At 35.8% G+C, this 18,476-nt stretch overlaps 1 protein-coding gene across 2 annotated transcripts; it reads left to right on the top strand.

Annotated features, from left to right (window-relative positions):
* Positions 1 to 2,800: 2,800 nt before the first annotated feature.
* On the top strand, positions 2,801 to 16,930 carry LOC105233219 (pyrokinin-1 receptor). 2 transcript variants are annotated; one of them, XM_049447542.1, is made up of 6 exons: positions 2,801 to 4,707; positions 13,331 to 13,608; positions 13,694 to 13,843; positions 14,127 to 14,224; positions 14,290 to 14,383; positions 16,538 to 16,930. In XM_049447542.1, the coding sequence occupies exons 1-4, from the start codon at positions 3,537 to 3,539 to the stop codon at positions 14,169 to 14,171; spliced, it is 1,644 nt and encodes a 547-aa protein (XP_049303499.1). In that variant the 5' UTR covers positions 2,801 to 3,536; the 3' UTR covers positions 14,172 to 14,224; positions 14,290 to 14,383; positions 16,538 to 16,930. The 2 variants fall into 2 exon arrangements, with proteins under 2 accessions (XP_049303499.1, XP_049303498.1); XM_049447541.1 differs by having other exon boundaries at positions 14,127 to 14,383.
* The last annotated feature ends 1,546 nt before the right edge of the window (positions 16,931 to 18,476 follow it).

Here is an 18,476-nt window from a genome sequence, read left to right as displayed (position 1 = left end):
ATAATGATTGCACGCTCATAAAATTTCTGATCCTTGCAGGCGACAAATTGGTCCAAATGGTTTGCCCCGATTTGAGTAGACAATCTACTTCAAAATTAATCGTGGTATTGTCATGCCAAAGTTCAAAATAAACGATCCCTTTGAAATCCTACCAAACCGACAACATACCCTGGTTTTGACTATTAGCCTTTGCAAGTGGGGGTGAGCTGGTTCATTACTTTTAGACCATATTCTCTTGCGCTTAACATTCTTGTAAGCAACCCATATTTCGTAGTCAGTAATAATGGGCTTCAAAAACTTATAACTTTGACATTTGTTAAGCAAATCGCAGTCGTTAATGCGACGAAGCAAATTTCGTTCTGTAACTTTAAAATTAATCTGAGACGTTTTATGTGCTTGAGAACGGTCGCGTTAGACATAGGTAATCTTTCAATAATCTCTCGAGTTGTTATTCGATGATTTGTATCGAGCAATGACTTCATTTTGTCCTCATCGCTTTCAAAAGTCCTTTTAGCACGTGATGCATTCTCAAGATTGAAATTGATGGAACGAAAACCAACCAATTTTGGCATTCTCGTCCGGTTACACCATCTTTTCCTTAGGCATCACATAATTTTCGCCTTGTTTCAATTACATTTTTACCCTTTTATAGTAAAACAGTGAATATGCCGAAAATGCTGTTTTCGATCTTCCATCTTCGACTGGGCATCAAACAAGAATTATTTAAAAAAAATTAAGAAATTTTTTTATAAATTCAACTATATTAGCTGGTCAAAAATATAACGGTAAAGCGGCTAGGTTTGAAGTTGGATGCAAAAAAATTCAAGAAGATCAGTGCCAAATTTAATATAACCTGTTCAAGTTAAAAAATATTCGAACTTCCGAAGTAAGCATTTTTATTATTATAAACCACCGTTACAATAAAGGCACGACGCACTACCGTACAATCCATAAGTACATTAGGTAATCACTACTAAATCAAATCACAATTTTAGAATTTCTTTTATTTTAAAATGAGCATATAATTGCTACAACTTATACCGTATAGGTATACATTGTGGCAAAAAAGTACCTGAAAATTGTAAATAAAACGCAAAATTCTTAATTATTCATTAATATTTATTTTGTGGCCTTCAAAGTAATTTTCACCCAATGTAATACACTTATGCTAACTATTTTTCCAATCCTCGAAACACTTTTTGTAAGTACTTTTTGGAATGACCTTCAGCTTCTTCAGCGAATTTTGTTTTATCTCTTCGACCGACTGAAAACGGGTTCCACGGAGCGGCAATTTCAGTTTGGTGAATACGATGGTTGATCGATGGTATTCATTGCGTTTTTGGCTTTATCGGAAATTCGGTCACAACCGTAGCTCGATGCGATGGTGCTATAATAAAAGCTATGTTCCATTGTTGTTCCAAAATTTCGGCTGTTCTTGACGGATGTTCTCAGGCAAACGCTTTAATACAGGCAAATAGAACTCCTTATTGGCGTCTCTTCCTTCGAACCAATTCATGATGTACCGAACCACGAATATCGAAAAAAACACTCATCACCTTGATTTTGGAGCGGCTTTGGCGCGGGTTTTTTAGTTTCGGCTCGCTTTTTTCCCCCCACTTCGATGATTGTTGACTTGTTTGCTTGTCAAACTCATAAGCCCATGTCAGCAGATATAATGCTCTCCATGAATGTGGAATCGGAATTCGCACAATCAAGCATGTCCAAAAAGACCTGTTTACGGTACTCTTTTTTGAAAAAAAATTCAATTTTATCGGTACTAGTCGAGCAAGAACACGTTTCATACCCAAAATATCCATCAAAATCATTCGAACGAACTCGAGAGAGATGTCGAGCTATCTTGCCACCTCTCTAACACTTACCTGACGATCTTCAAGCACCATATTCTTCACTTTTTTAAATTTTTTTCATCAGTTGAAGGGGTCGAAGGTCGTCCAGAACGAAGCATGTTTTCATTGATCTCACGACCATTTTTGAAGGCTTTGTATCACTTATAGGCTTGTGTTTTTGGTAAACTGACTTTTGAAATACAGAATTCGAGACAAATTCTTTGTTCGATTCTTTTATCCATTGTAAAAATCGCAACGCACTACTGGGGTGTACCGACCTAAGCAGCGCCTGTAAACAAACTGGTTCATAGATCACGCTTATATTTGGCTTAGTAATAGTAGGACTTATAAAACAAGGATTGTCCTAACAAATTAGCAAATTACAATTTTTTTTGAAATATCATTTAGTCGAATACTTGTTTGTCACAATGTATATGAACACACAAATATTTGTGCGCTTATTCTCACTACATTTCATTTCATTATTAAAAGCTCAGCCATATGCAAATTGATGTCCCTAAAAGCTCTCGCCGAGGGGCGCTTAATGCGAAAACTAACCTTAATTCAAATGCAATCGAAATGTAACCTGAAATGAAAATGAAAACGAAAACAAATAGTTCGTACACGTATGTACGTTTGTATATGAATACAATTAAATCAACGCCGGCAGCGGCAATTGGTTCAGCAGGTTAGCAGCGAAATATAGTATGTATGTATGTACATACCGCAGAGTGCATTGTTCGCATGTGAACTACCACACACACGTATACAATACTTATGTGCAATTATATACCATACACGAGTTTGAAACGCCATATTACGAGCCATGGGATCGCTTATCGGCGTTGGCGCTGGCGCTCGCCACTGTCGCCGCAGTAATCGGCGTCGTCCTCGTCGCTGTTGTTATTGTTGCTGTTGGCGTGTACTTTGCAATAAATACGCGCGCGTGCAACGTCGCAAACTCTTTGCATTCATGACAGCCGAAAGCGCGACAACAACGGTACCACACATGCCGCGACGGCAGCGCATCTAAACTGAATTTAGCTGGAGGCAGGTCCAATCAAACGAAAACAATCAATGGCGCTGGCCAGACATTCAAACACTGCTGAAACGCGAACTTGAACGGGCGCGCACCTAAAAGTTCTTCCGCCAAACGAATCTTCGATTCTTAACTGTATACCGTTACGTATGCCATGTGTTCGCGGGTACAAAGTTTTTCGTTTTGCATAATGTGTTGAGAGATCTGTGCTTATTCGTGAGAAAATATACGGTGCGTTGTCACAGACTTGCGTGCCGAGTGTGAGGCGGCTTGATTGCCATTGAGACGCGCGCCTGCTTGCCCGCCTGTCAGCATTCAAACTCAGGTGCCGATACTCGCAATTACTTTGAATGCGCACAGTCGCACGGGTCGTCGGGCAACCAAGCGCTTTTATTCATTGAATATTATTGTGATTTGCATGTTGTCGTAAGAGAATAATAATAAAAGCGCGAAGAAAATCGCGAGGAAAATGCAGTGCACACACACTTGTGGCTAAACTAAAAATAAAACAATTAATAAACAAATAAACAGTGGAAATTTTATTAGTGCTTAAGACAAAAAAAAGTGTAGAATAAACAATTGAAATAAACGCATAAGTAAGAAATATACGGATTTCCGGAAAGCGCGCGCTTCAAAGGCTAAAGAAAATCATGGCGCCTGCAAATGCTTTAAACGAAGCAAGCAGCTGGACAACCATGGCGCCGGCCTATGCGAATACGCGTCCACTCAATGTTGAGAGCCAGTTCAGTGCGCCCCTCAATAGTTCTACTTATCTGCTTAATAACACCTTTTCCACCGCCAACGCCATCTCCTCTAATTATAGTTATGAACAAGCGCAAAACGCTTCGCTTCAACACTTTTTCGATCTCGGTCCGACGCGCGACTCACTAGAAATCGTCATACCCGTGACGATCATTTACAGTTTGATATTCGTCAGCGGTGTCATTGGCAATATCAGCACTTGTATAGTGATCAAGAAGAACCGTTCCATGCACACCGCCACCAATTACTACCTCTTCAGCTTGGCCGTATCGGATTTCCTGCTGTTGCTCTCCGGCGTGCCACAGGAAATGTACTTCATCTGGTCCAAATATCCGTATGTATTTGGTGAATATTTTTGCATTGGTCGCGGCGTATTGGCGGAGACTTCTGCAAATGCGACAGTGCTAACCATTACCGCTTTCACCGTGGAACGTTACATGGCCATATGTCACCCGTTTCTGGGGCAGGCTATGTCGAAATTGAGTCGCGCCATACGTATTATTGTGCTCATTTGGTTAGTATCCATTCTGACGGCCATACCGCAGGCGGCGCAATTCGGTATCATCGCGCTGAACGGCATTGAGAAATGCACCGTTGTGCGGAACATCATTCAACACTCGTTTCAATTGTCCACCTTTATTTTCTTTATTGCTCCAATGTCTATAATCTTGGTATTGTATCTATTGATTGGTTTACGTTTGCATCGCTCGAATTTGATGGGCGACACCGGTGAGGTTGGTGGTGGTGGTGGCGGTCGACGTGCTTTTGGCTGTATTAGCACTAGCGTGAACGCTGCCAACGGTAGATCGGGTGGTGGCACAGAGGGCGGCGTTGTTAGTAATGGCACTGGGAAGGGGAGTGGTCGTCTGGCGTACGGTGGCGGTGGCGGTGGCGGTAGCGTAGTGCGTGTAAGCGGCACACGCAAAGGGAGCGATCGCATGAGCATGAAGGGTACACAGAGCGACACGATGCTATATCGTTATATGGGTGGTAGCCAGTTGAGCGCCGTGCGCGGCCGCATGAATCACTATGGAACGCGACGTGTGATAAAGATGCTGGGTAAGTGTTTAGCGGTGGTAGGTGTGTCAGAGGGGGCAAATCAAAATGTTAAGTACATAGTAGTGAAGTGTGCTACTTGTCAAAACGGTGTGTAGTTGATTGACAGCTTCTCAACTCCTTAAATCTCATAATTTTAATACTGATTGGAGACGGATCATTGTTATTCATGATCTTTCTGAACTTACTGTCTGTACGAATAACATTCAGAAAATACAGGATCAGATCAAATTCCCATAATATACATAAGTGTCATTTCAGCTCTGCTTTCCGGGTATTTGTTTGTAAAATGTAAATAAAATGAGACCCTAAAACGAACGATGGATCACACTTCATTTTTAAGTTGTATGAAACATGTAGCACATACTTTTTGAGACCTTCACGGCACTTGTCTTTGTCATCTTATCATCTCTTATAGCTTTAAAATCCGATTTTTTTATGTTTCATCGTAATCGAGTGAATTTGGTGCCAAAAACAAAAACATTAAAAGCCATACGTTGGTTGCCTTTTATATTTCTGGTTTTGGCAATACTATTGTTGCAATCTGGAAACTCACAATCTCGTCGTAAAACTTGACATTTTTGATGTTATGCATACTCAGAACGTTTTTTGTGCTATGTGTTGTTTACAGTAACTTAAAATATTCTTCGCGACCAAAAATTTGAATACACAGATTAATTTGATTAAATTTTTGATCATATAGTTCCATCAAGGACCAGTGGAGATCGTAGATCACTCCAAGTCGTATTTCGGGACGGTCGTCCAAAATCAGTCGTTATCACGAAAACTATTGATGCTGAGCGCAAACCGACTTGAAAGATCGTCATGTAACGTACAAGATGCGTTCCAAAGTAAACAGGACTTAAAAAAAACAGAACAAATGTTTTTTCGGCAAATCAATTTATTTTATTCAAAATAGTATCCTTCTGTTTCAATACAACTTTTTGCATGGTCCAAAAGCATTTCGAACGAGTGTTTTAGCTCGTTGGCCGGTATGGCTGTCAGTATTCTGATGCAAGCCTTTTGAATGGCCTCTACGTCTGCATAACGCTTTCCTTTCATGGGCAAATGCATTTTTCCGAAAAGGAAGAAGTCGCACGGTGCCATATCAGGTGAATATGGGGAGTGGTTAATGGTTAAAATGCGATTTTTGGTCAAATAATCGGTCACAAGCATCGAGCGATGAGAGCAATTTTTGTTCGTCAGCCAATTTGTGCGGAACAAACTGTGCACACACCTTTCGTAAGCCCAAATGTTCGGTCAAAATGCGATAAATCGATGTCTTTGAGATTTTCAATTCCATTTTCATGAATTTCAATGATAATTTCGCCTGATTTTTGATGAATTCACACACAGTTTCAATGCAATTTCCGGTGATCACGGATTTTTGCAATGGGGCGCTAGATTCAAAGAGTTCTGTATACTTTAGAACACACCTTGTATTGTGAATTTGAAAGAACTATGGGCATTGGTTGGACTAGCATACTTTCAATAATGGATGAACGTTTGATTCTGTAAAGAAAATTATTTCGTTGAACCCCACGCAATTTACACGTACGAACCCGAAAGCAAACCGTAGTCGACTGACTTCGACAATTCATTCAAACGCATGTAAAGGTATATAGATCTTAATGTAGATTATTTTGAAAAACAATAAAGCGATTTTCATGGATTAAAATTTGTTTTTGTTCGCGAACACAAAAAGAAAATGAAGCTTGAGGCGATGCGCGTCTCATTAGTAGTGTGAAAATGCTGTCATTGTTAGTACACATAATTAAAAAAGTTCATCCGAAGAAGAATTCGCCAGAAGCCATAAGAAATAATCCCATTTTTTCGTTCAAGGGTTCCAAAAATTCTAAGAAGCATTTCTCTTAATTTAAAGTGAGTGCTAAAGATATGTATGTATGTAAGTGATATATATGATTACTGTTCATATAGTATGCATAATTACACTCCGTGTATATATGAGTGTAAGTACAATTTGTCCGTTCTATAATATTTGCATTCTCCTTTGTAATAACCCTCATTAGCCGGGTTCGTAGTTCAATCACAAATGCAATTAATTTATACCATAAGTGTGTGGGAAAAATACCAATTCGAAAATGATGTACTTCTCATACATATAGTACCGTGAGTAGTCCGCTCAACACTTCAACATAAGTAGTAGTTACTACGCTGAAGATTGGAATTATCAACAAAAATGTACTTCTATGAATAAAAAATAGTATGACTTTCTTCATAATTTTAAAATTTTTAATATATTTTTCAAAAACTATGACGTTCCACTCAAAGCAATCGCACTTGGCCACAATTATCCTTGTGCCAACGTTTTTTTTTTAATCCTCGGAATAGTTGTTAAAGTCAATTTCCGGAATACCCCTCAATGGCCGTAACGATTTACGTTCAATAACTTCAATTGACTCAAAGCGATTTCTCTAGAACGATGGCCAGAAGTCACACGCAGAGAAATCATTCGAAAACGATGGTTGCGGCACGATATTGGTTGAAAATTTGGCGAAATACTCACAAAGAATCAATGCAGTATGCGATGTTGCATTATCGGGGTACAAAAACCAAGGCTTGACGGCCCTTAATTCCGGCCGTTTTTTACGAATAGCCTCGCGCTAACGGAAGGAATTTGGATTGCACAACTCCTCGATATTCGAAGAACACTGTCAACGTAACCATGACTTCTGACCTGCTTTGGCGTGGTTTTTTCGGCTTCGACTCACCTTTTACGATTTTCAACCCTTTGATCCTCTATTTCCGGGTCGTAAGCATAGATCCAAGAGTCATCCAGCCAGTAATAATACGTTTCATGACATCCTGGTAGTCGGAAAGCATTGTTCCAAAGACGTTAAGGCGATGCTGTTTTTCGAAAAATTTGAGTGATTTTGGAACCAATCGTGCTTCCACTTTTCTTAGACCGAAATGATCTTTCAAAATGGTTTTCACTGATCCTTTCTATATTCCAACCATGCTTCCATTCCTGATCTCTGACTGTTGATCGTCGGTTCTAAAGCATCAATTTCTTTATTTTATTGACGTGTTGATCATCAGTTGATGTTGATGGCCGTCCTGGATGTGATTCGTTGTCAACGCGTTCTCGATTTTCTAATCTCGGTGTCTATGATCACTACTTTGCAAGATTTTGTCATAAAATGTAGTTGTCTGGAGTCTGTTTAACAATTTTTGCTTAGGTTAGTTTCACCCATTGCCAACTTTAAAAAAAAAAAACAATTTATGTAGACCCCGATGTTCTCTTTAATATAACAATTAGTTAAAAATTATAAATAATAAAGGAGTCTCTGTCGAATATTTAGACATTTAGGTATGCAAAGAAATCCATGTGGTTCAATTTCAGAGATGATGGGTTAGAGAAAGATCATATGGATGATTTAAAACTTTCAATTGATTTGTATGACAGCTATATGATATAGTGGTCCGTTCGGAAAATTAAGTTCGGAGATTCTACAGTTGCCTGTGATAGCAATTCATGCCGAATTTTCATGCAAGAGTTCGATTTTGAACGTTCAGTTTGTATGACAGTTTTATGCTACGGTGGTCTGATATCGGGGTTCCGACAAATGAACAGCTTCTTGGGACTTATGCAAAATTTCAAATCGATATCCCAATAACTGATAAGTCTACATAGAGTATCCGACGCTTGCTTCTGTGTGTGACAAACTTCCTGGCAAATTTAATATAGTATACCCTGTTCAGAGTATAATGAGAGTGTATCCGCCAGCTTGACTTCGCACATTGCAGCCTATAGAAAATGCGTTATAGTGCTTCTATAAATATTAACTAAAATGTAAAGTTTAACCATGTAACACAATAATTAATTCAGCTGACTAGTTCACATTCAACACTAATTACACCCATTCCGAACCAGCAATATGCGCTAATAACAAAAAAAAAAAAAAATTGGCCACCCTCATTTACAACATTGTTGGACAATTTCACTTTCTAACATATGCTTTTATTGTAGTGAATGAGTTACGAGTAATATTTTATTATTCGCCTTATCTCACATTTTGGTTTATGAGCGACTATTTTCGTTTGCATCATATGTTATTCGCCAAATGTTGTCGTTGTCGCATATTCTCGCCCATTTGTGTACGGGAAATTGTCGTATTATTACCAACAAACATTGCACCAACTGTTTGCCAGAATCTATTAATACTGCGCGGCAATCAAATATTCGGCTATGATGACGACTGCATACTGTGTCACAATTAGAATTCAATTTGTTCCGAAAAATTCGATATTTGATAAGTGGCGTGACGATACAATACAAATGTATATGTATATGTTTGTATATATGCGTGTATGTGTTGATTACTAGTACAACATATTAACATTGTCATTAATATGCGCAATTACACATCAGTATCGAAGTATGTTCGGTGTCTAATTTACATAGAAAGCACTGTGGGAAAAGTACAAAATCCTTGAGTTAGTTTTATTAAGTTTTGCTCACATAAAGATATATAATTAATTGCTTTTGAGATGATTTTTTTATGTATCACATTTGTTTTTAAAAAGGCACGTTAAGATACTTCGAACGAATTAATAAGCTCTTAAATTTTTATAATAATAGTCTTTCAACAATTATACATACATACAGTCGCTACAATGTATAACAGCATAACTCGATTTTGGTAAAATTCATTTATCAAAATCCACTTTCTAAAAGCTAAATTACAATATATTAATTTCATAAGACAATCAGTAAAATACGTCATCAGTGTGATAAGATTCTCGTATAATTTTTTCACTTTGGCAACATGTTGCTACAGAGCATAATAGTTTTGTTCACCTAACGGTTATTCGTATCACCTAATCGAGTTAGGTAGGGTACCAATATACATATTGTAAATGGTATAAATTATCAGGATGACGAGCAGAGTTGAATTTCGAGTGGCTGTCTTTGTCTCCGTCCAACTGTTTTTCCGTGCAACCGCTATATCTCTGAAATCAATATGCCAATTTCGATAGTTGACATTATTCCGTCAAGCTTATTTTATAGTGTTAAAATGGGCGAAATCGGACTACGCTATCATGCCAACTTCCCATATAACACAATGACATCCAGGGTGACGAACACGAGCGGGTATACAAGTTATCAGAGCCGTTTATAGAAGTCGAAAGTGAAAAGAGAGTCAAAAGCTTAACAATATCTCAGCAGCGGTGGCAAACCAGACTAAAAGGACGGTAGACTGATACCGGACATCCATTGGCGGATAGACAGACGGCATGGGTACCTGGATTTCCATCTAACTCAAATACTAAGTGGACATGGGTGCTCTCGAAGCTATCTGTACAGATTCCAGATTCCAGCACGACATTAATCCGATTTGTTTAATGTGTTCAGGGTGCTTTGATTATTCTTAGCATGTATTCTTTATTATGGTTCCGTGGGAGAGTTTTTTGTTGGGAGTAGGTTTAGCGAATTGAAGTTTGTGTGGATCGAACCATAATGAAAGGATAAAATTGGGTGAAAACTTACCCTTGCTTCCATATAACTTATATTCAGGATTTACAAGCAACATGCTGACTTTGCTCCTTAAATATTGGTCATGGCATGTTATGTAACTTAATGAAACTCAGAGAGTATATGTTCCCAGAACACACGAGTACATATGTCTAGGATAAAGCAATGACAATTTTTTTTAAATGCAAATGAATAATCAAAATAACCTTTGAAATGGGTATCATTGCTAACGTAAATAATTGTTGTTATACCATATTTACACACTTAGTACATATTTGTTGAATATATTTGTTTAAGTAGTACGTGTTAAGGATCATCAGCATCAGCTATAACAACAACGTGATTGTTTTACTCTTATAAGGGGTTTTTAAGGAGGTAGTACAATATCGCTATATTAGTCGATATTATTCGAAACATATTTTAGAAATCTGTATTCGACAATAAGCGTGGAACTGTCCAACTTTATAACCATAACTTTTCAATCATAACATTGTTCTGACTTTTTATGTTACGGTGTGAAAATGGACGAACCAAATTGTCTTCACATAAATCACACTTTTCTATCCATTCATCTCACTCTTTCACGTTATAGTATACAACTTAACCCTTTCAGCCCCGAAGTTGCTTATAAGCAACTTCTATATATGTTTGACGTCGTTTAAAAAGTCCTTTGGGGCTGAAAGGGTTAAACTCTAATGACGATATCGGAAATAAAACTTCGCAGAAATAATGTTTCCAGGGTAATCTATCTTTTACTCGAAAAGCAGTAAATGTTTGCCTTTTGCTGACTTCATACCTAAAACATAAGTCAATCTGATAGACATATCTTTAATATTCATTATAATAATACAGTGCAATTGTGTCAAAAATGGATAAAATACTACCACTAGCCCTCATATAACTACCTAATAAAGAATTTTAAAATGTTCAGTTTGACTTTAGACTATTTATTAGTCAAACTGTGAGGCATGTTGCTGAAACTTTCTTCAAAAAATTCTTCTAATAGCTATTTATCTAACAGCTTTTCCAAGAGCTACTATTTCTTTGGCTGATTATTTCAAGGCGACATATGCTAGTTTAAATATGTAAGTACCATTTGTTTCAGAGATAATAGACTACGTCCGTCAGACCACTATCAGGCTCACAAACAGTCATTAAAGAACACGAAATTGTATAAGAGAGCTTTATATGAACCGGTGTAAAAATTGGACGATGGGCGTAGCACTGCCGATTTTTAAGTAAAATTACATATTGGATAGTCGGAAAAGTCTTTTCGTATTTCTAATCAAACTTCATTTTTTTTTTTATATTTATAATGAACTTTAATGAACGAAATATGTACCATTTTGGTCGACCGCTTTTTCACATTTTTCCGCTAGAGACATTATTCCATCGGTTTAAAACTTTTCTGGTTTCTCGGCGAAAAATTGCAACAAGTAATTTTCATAGGCTTCTCTTAAAGCCAAATTTAGTCCTACAAAAGAGTTCTGCATTGACCGAAACAAATGGTAGTCCAATGGTACAAAGTTTCCAACCAAGCTCTTTTGTTGAGTCATCAAAGATGAATGTATGTTATCTAGCGTTGTCCTGATGGAAGACGAAGTCCTTTCTGTTGATGAGTTCTGGCCGTTTTCCTCGATTGCTTGTTCAATCTTATCAGTTGTTGACAGTAAAATGTAGAATCTATCATTCGACCAGGCTTGAGCAGCTCATAGTAGATGATTCCTTTCCAATCCCACCAAACGCTCAGTATAACCTTTGCGACCATTTGTTGAACTTCACCACACTTGGATCATGGTCTTTTTCGCGCATTATTGTCATATTTGATCCACTTTTCGTCTCCTGTTACCATTCGCTTCAGAAATGGTTCGATTTCATTTCGTTTCAGCAAAGAATCGTAGATGTTAGTTGATTCGGTCCCTTAAATTTTTCACAGACAATACCTATGGTACCCAAATATAGAGCTTCTTTTTGTAGTCAGCCTTTTTTAAATGGCTTAAAAGCGCTTGATGATGACTGCCAACACTATATGGTATGACGCAATGTGATTGGTAACACTGGAGATAGACGAGTCCAACGACATCTATTGATAAAATACGAAAATACTTTTTCGACTACCCAATGTATCAGGATCTTCTCGACCGATTTTAAAAATTCGATATGTGACATTCTTCTAGCATTCTTGCCCACTTCCCATGTAACACAAATTCCATCATTCAATCTGACTCTCCTTTTCAGTGTACAAATCAAGAAGTAATAAATGATAGTATTTCTGTGTACCAGAAATGTGTTGAATCGGGTCAATACTTCCCTGAGCTCCCATTTACCTAAAATTTATAGATTTTTGAACTTCCGGGTGACTTTTTACTGCATATTGTATATCAACCAACAAGCTAGTTATCTCAATGAAACTGAATGAGGGTGTTTTACTCATAACAGTGTATCTTTGTGCCTAAAATGGATAAAATTGCACGAAAACTTGACCCAAACCTTATATACCAAACATATAACATCACGGTGATTTTCTTTAATATGATTGGTAATGGTATGTGAGGTACTTTGATGAATCCCAAGGAATATTTCTATATATATTTACATATGTATATGCTCTAGTCTCTCAGTTTTTGTTATTGCGATCTGATATTCTTTCAAATGTTCTTTTTTCTCTAAGAAACTGTTCATTTGTCGGAATCGCCGCACTATAGAATACAACTATCATACAAACTAACCATTCAAAACAAAATAGCGATTTTTATAACCTTTAATTTTATTATAAAGGAACCCGTGGAAGGTATTAAAGCCGATGGTAAGAATTTATTTAGAACCTCATAATATCTAATGTTTGTAAACTGACTAAGCTGCGCTCTTGTCTAATCCTAACTCCATATATGAATATCAATTAAGACGCACTTGTTGTTGACGATTATGCCCACTTAATTATTATGTACATACTTATAATGATTCCGCTCGTATACAAAAAAACTCACATTTATTTGCTTTAATTACAGCAACTAAGCGCTCGTGTATGAAAATATATAAATATTATAAATATGTACATAAGACTCAGTCATACGTACAGAACGCATGATTAACAATTTCAATGGCAGCAATTTTCTCTTTCATTTACAGTCGCGGTTGTCATATGTTTCTTATTGTGTTGGGCCCCCTTTCACGCGCAGCGGCTAATCGCTGTTTATGGTCCGAATGTTTGGGGTGGCGGCAGTGAGAGTGCTGATGGTGTTGCTGGCGGTGGGGAGCACGATGACGCTGCTGCCGCTGATAAGAATCATCATGTGGTGATATACACCGTTATGACCTATGTGTCGGGAGTGCTTTATTACCTGTCGACATGCATCAATCCGTTGCTGTACAACCTGATGAGCAACAAGTTTCGGCAGGCATTCAAGGTGTGTGCAATGCATTTACATATAGGCATACCGTAACTAAAATGGCGTAAATTTGCCGCTAATTGTTATTAATTGTAATTTTCAGTCGATTTTGCTACGCAAGAAAACGAATGGCTCTCTCAATTATCGACGCACTCAACAGTCGCAGAATTTACGTCGTAATCCGACACTCACCTCGAGTACTCACCGTGAATCGAGTGATTCGGACCCGCTTTCGAAGCATTCAATGTTGCAGGTTGGTGTACCGTTGTGTATAATTATAGTTATAAAAGTAACCGTCTTCGATTCGTTAAAAATTAGAGAGTGGCAAATCGAAATTACAACTAGCATAACTCAAATTGTAGCATAATTAAAATATGAGTGAGTGGGAGGTTACATCATACAGTACTATATTTTAATGAGTATAACCCCCTACTCTTTTGAAATTTTTTAAGAAGAACGCTCAGCTTAATCAGAAGTGAATCGGAGATGGTTTGTATTCAAGAAAATATTTACATTAATTTCTTTCGATTTTGCAGGCCGCGCTAAATGAGCGAAACGTGAACAGTAAACTAATGCCATAAACCGGAGAGTAGTGTACATTTATGTATATTTAAAATCACATATATAATTATATGTATGTATATGTAATATATATATACTATATATGCAACGGTTATCATGATATATTCAAATTGTTAGAAGATAACCTAGAGTACAATGGTTCGAAACCCAGCAAAGACGTAGGCTATGTGGAAGCTATTCAGGTTTGGAGCAATCAACTTCATATGAAAATGTATAAATTATTGTATCACGATCTAACCAATACAATTTATAATTACTCGTATTATACAAATTCATTATGTTTTTCGTGTGGCTACATACATCTATTCAGTACCTCCTTGATCCAATAAGCAAAGTCAAATACTTACTATTCATACGACTTTTGAGTTTGGGTGATAATGCTACATTGGATTTTAGATTATTTGATAAGCACTATCTCCTATAGGCGATACATTTTACTAAACAGTTCTAAAGTCTATAAAGTGATATACTGTCTTTCTCCTTAAGTAATTGACATTATTGTCCAGACTTGTTTTGAAGTTGGAACAACCTAAAAAGTGTTCTGACTTCGTCTTGTTGAGGATGAATATTAAAGATCTCAAGTAGTATCGAATTTATCTACAACACACGGATAAAATGTTGTTTAATCTATACCTGTATCTTACTAAAAAGTCTCAAATATTAGGATGACTGCTCTCACAGTGGACAAAAGCATATTACAATGATTTCTAATCGATTCTGGAAACAAAAAGGTCTTGTGTTGAATATTCTACCAAATCCGACATAATACGTAACAAAAATTTCTCAAGTGAAGTATGTTTAAAAATAGAATTTAACCAGGTTACCGACCTTTAGGCGTTTACCTATTGGAAACATGAGGTTTACAATTCCAGTGGTGGTTCTGTGTCTATAGAATCTTAAGCTTCTTTAGAAGTAAATTCTCTAAGAAAGTATTTCCCAGTACCAAGCATAAACGTCTAATCTTTATAAAATCACCAATTGTGCTTAAAATAACCGTGTCGTCGCTGTTTTAAGTATTCTTCCGTATACATACATAGTAATGAAAATTCACAAGATTTCCTCTAGAAGTTAAAACTTTTTGCTTTAATAACATCAATTTATTTAATAAATTGAGCTTTCAAGCTCGTGTATTATTCATAAAAAAGCCAACAATTATAGAAATGGAAAGCATAAAAAGAATAAATATATTGCTTTGTTCCCTAATTCGGTACTCTACGTTCTACCCGAAATTTATTTCAGTTCTTCAGATAGTTGAGATAAATAGACTCAAAATATATATATCACTGCTATAAAATCTTGAATGATCATTCATTTAAAGTTTTTTCATTATTTTGGGATCACCAATTTTCGAAAAAAATTATCAACTGTGATTTATCGATAAAACATTCCATTTCTCTAACATATTTGCCATCATTTTAAGTGATAGTTTTTTTCTAAAACACTGAACGTAAATATTTGAATGCTTCATCGAAATATTGGTGTACAGAAAATTATTTTAAATAATTAAAAATTAATCGAATATTTTTATAATGTGTAAACCAATATTTTATGATAGAATTGAAAACTTTGATAATATTGTAAAGTAACGAAATTGTATGTGAAATGCATATGTATGGATATTTTGCTATAGAATCAGGTTTGAAACTAGCTTCCGCTTTAAGATTTTAATTTGATTTTAATTAATTTATAAACTATCGATTAAATTATCGATTAAATCACATATAATAGTGAATGTATCGATATTTGTAAGAGAAAAACTTGCATACAGAGAATAAAACTAGATAACTAAAAATAAAATTTACTTTGCTTTTTTATCAACTGCATAAATATCGATTAATTATGGAAAAAATTATCGGAAAATATCGAAAGTAATTAAACTATATTTAATTGATTTAATTTATTAAATATCAATAATATCAATTTAATTTTTCGATGAAAAAAAACGTATAAACTATCGATTAATGTATCGAAAAAATAGTATATCTGAATGTATCGATGTGTGTTAGAGAAAAATTCACATACAGAAAATCAAAGTAGATGATTAAAAATAAAATCGAATAACTATGACAAAAAAATTATCGAAAAATATCGACATTTATATATTAAACTATAATTAATTAATTTTATTAAATATCAATAATAACTATTGTCTTTTTTTTTTATTAAAAAAAGGCATTGAGATATATGGCCAATTGCTTTAATTAAATTTGACGGAGATTTATTGTATTACATTCCGATAATTCATACGCACTCGGGTTCAGACCAGACTGCATGTATGTAACTATCGGCATTGCCGACAGTATGTAAATCACCATTTTATTCACACTGTGGCTATTAAATTAATTTCAATTACTTATAATTACAGGCTATTGACTTTGAACGCTCATGGGCAAACACGTGTGGATACATCGCAAAAAATATAATTTAGAATAGTTTCATACAAATGAGATACTTAAAAGTGGCTACTTATTTAATTGCTGAATTCAGCAAGCGAACAGCATCTTAGTAATTTAATTCACTTATAACATACAGTACTTATTCACAGCTATTTATATGTAATTGTTAATATATACCTTTGTTTGTACATATTGTATATTTGTATGTAATAAGAGAGCTACTGACAAATTATACCCTTTACCGTTAAGCATTTAAAAGCACGCTGTATAATTACAACCATTACTTGGTAATGCTAAAATTATCTTATTTATTCTTTTGCAAAACCTGTTAGATAAAAAATAAATCAAAATTTATAACTGTTTGTTTTTTTCTATATACGAGTATATAATATACCATAGCCGCGCTGTAATAAAAGGTGCTAAAAAAAATTATTAAGTCAAAATGAATTGCCTATCCAACAGAAAAGAAATGTAGTAATATAACGTTCATATTTGCATAAATTATTAAGATATTATAAATAATTATTATTATATATTAATAACAGGAAAAGTAAATCGTTTTTTATTCTTAGAAAGTTGTTGATCGAGTGAAAGTGCTATGAAATATAATAAACATCAATTCAAATTAACCTCAAAACTCGTTCGTGCCCAACGAATATCAGAGTATCTTTTGCTTTGTAGACGTCGCATAAGCTTAAGTTTGACGTTTGAGTTATGTGACTTTTTATCAAATATTTTGTATTCAGCATTTCTTTGTAAATGAGTATACTTAATTACTATAAAGATTGATCCATTTAAAGGTTCCCTACTTTTTAATGGAAAAAACACAGAAACTTCAAATTTAATGGTGAACTTTTATTATCATTCGAAAGAACATTTATTTTTTGAAGATTATCTCTTCCAAATGTTGGCAGTGGCTACGTCTCAGATGGTCCATCCGTTGTGTTAAATTTTCGATTACTCTTTCGAGCATGAAACGCGTGATGTTTTGCTCCAAGGCCTAAATCGAAGTGGGATTGTCGGCATAAAGTTTACATATCACCACAGGAAAAAGTCTAACTGTGTAATATCACACGATCTTGATGGCCAAACGAGCGGTCCAAAACGTAAAATTATCTACTAACTCAAGTGTTCTCTCAATAAATCCATTGATTGATGCGATGTGTGGGAAGTGGCACCGTCTCGTTGTAACCAAATGTCGCCAAGATCGCAAGCTTCAATTCGAACTCCGAAATGATGTTTGAAAATCGTTCAAATATATTACCAAAATAATGATTCGGTTCGGACGACGCATCACACATTACGTCCAATATTCGATCGACATAATCGAACAAGCATGGATCGGTTTCGCACCAAATTTATTCTAGTCGATAATGCGCATTCTCAGAGACGCCGTACAGGGCACATCGAAGACCCTATTGCTGCTGTAGCGCAGAATATCGAAGAAGACCTAAATGAACTCATCCACCAACGCGCGCGAGAATTGGAGCTGTGTTCAACCACTTTAAGGTATATTTTGCGGAAGATTCTTTGTTTGCGAGCATCAAAAGCGTCACATATTTCGGGAATGGGTCCAAAACGATATGGGCAGCGATCGCGCCAAGATCGTACGATTAAATAACGCTGTTTATTATATATTCTGTTTAGTTATGTGAAGTTGCTTGTGTTCGCAGATAAGCTCGAGACAACTGACATACGGTTTGGCATACAGTTGAACTTTGAGTAGTTATATATATTACGTAGGTTGCTATATATATATATTTCTGGACTAGGCAAAACTAAGTGTTGCCAGGTGCAATCTGACATTTCCATTGGAAAGTTTGACTTTTTTTAGCATAACATCACTCAGAACGTTTTGTCATTTAATCGTGAATTGTTTTATTTACAGGGAATTAAACAATTCATCTC

Source organism: Bactrocera dorsalis, chromosome 2 (genome assembly GCF_023373825.1).
Source record: "Bactrocera dorsalis isolate Fly_Bdor chromosome 2, ASM2337382v1, whole genome shotgun sequence".
In the NCBI taxonomy this organism is placed as follows: Eukaryota; Metazoa; Arthropoda; class Insecta; order Diptera; family Tephritidae; genus Bactrocera; species Bactrocera dorsalis.
Note: the sequence above shows the minus strand (reverse complement) of the source record. Positions and strands in the feature narration are given on the sequence as shown.

Excerpts from the sequence above, each read along its gene's own strand:
- LOC105233219 (XM_049447542.1), top strand. The coding sequence starts at position 3,537 with ATGGCGCCTGCAAATGCTTTAAACGAAGCAAGCAGCTGGACAACCATG. Across the intron at positions 13,609-13,693 it reads AGTTTCGGCAGGCATTCAAG|TCGATTTTGCTACGCAAGAA; the intron begins GTGTGTGCAATG and ends TGTAATTTTCAG. Across the intron at positions 13,844-14,126 it reads CGAAGCATTCAATGTTGCAG|GCCGCGCTAAATGAGCGAAA; the intron begins GTTGGTGTACCG and ends TCGATTTTGCAG.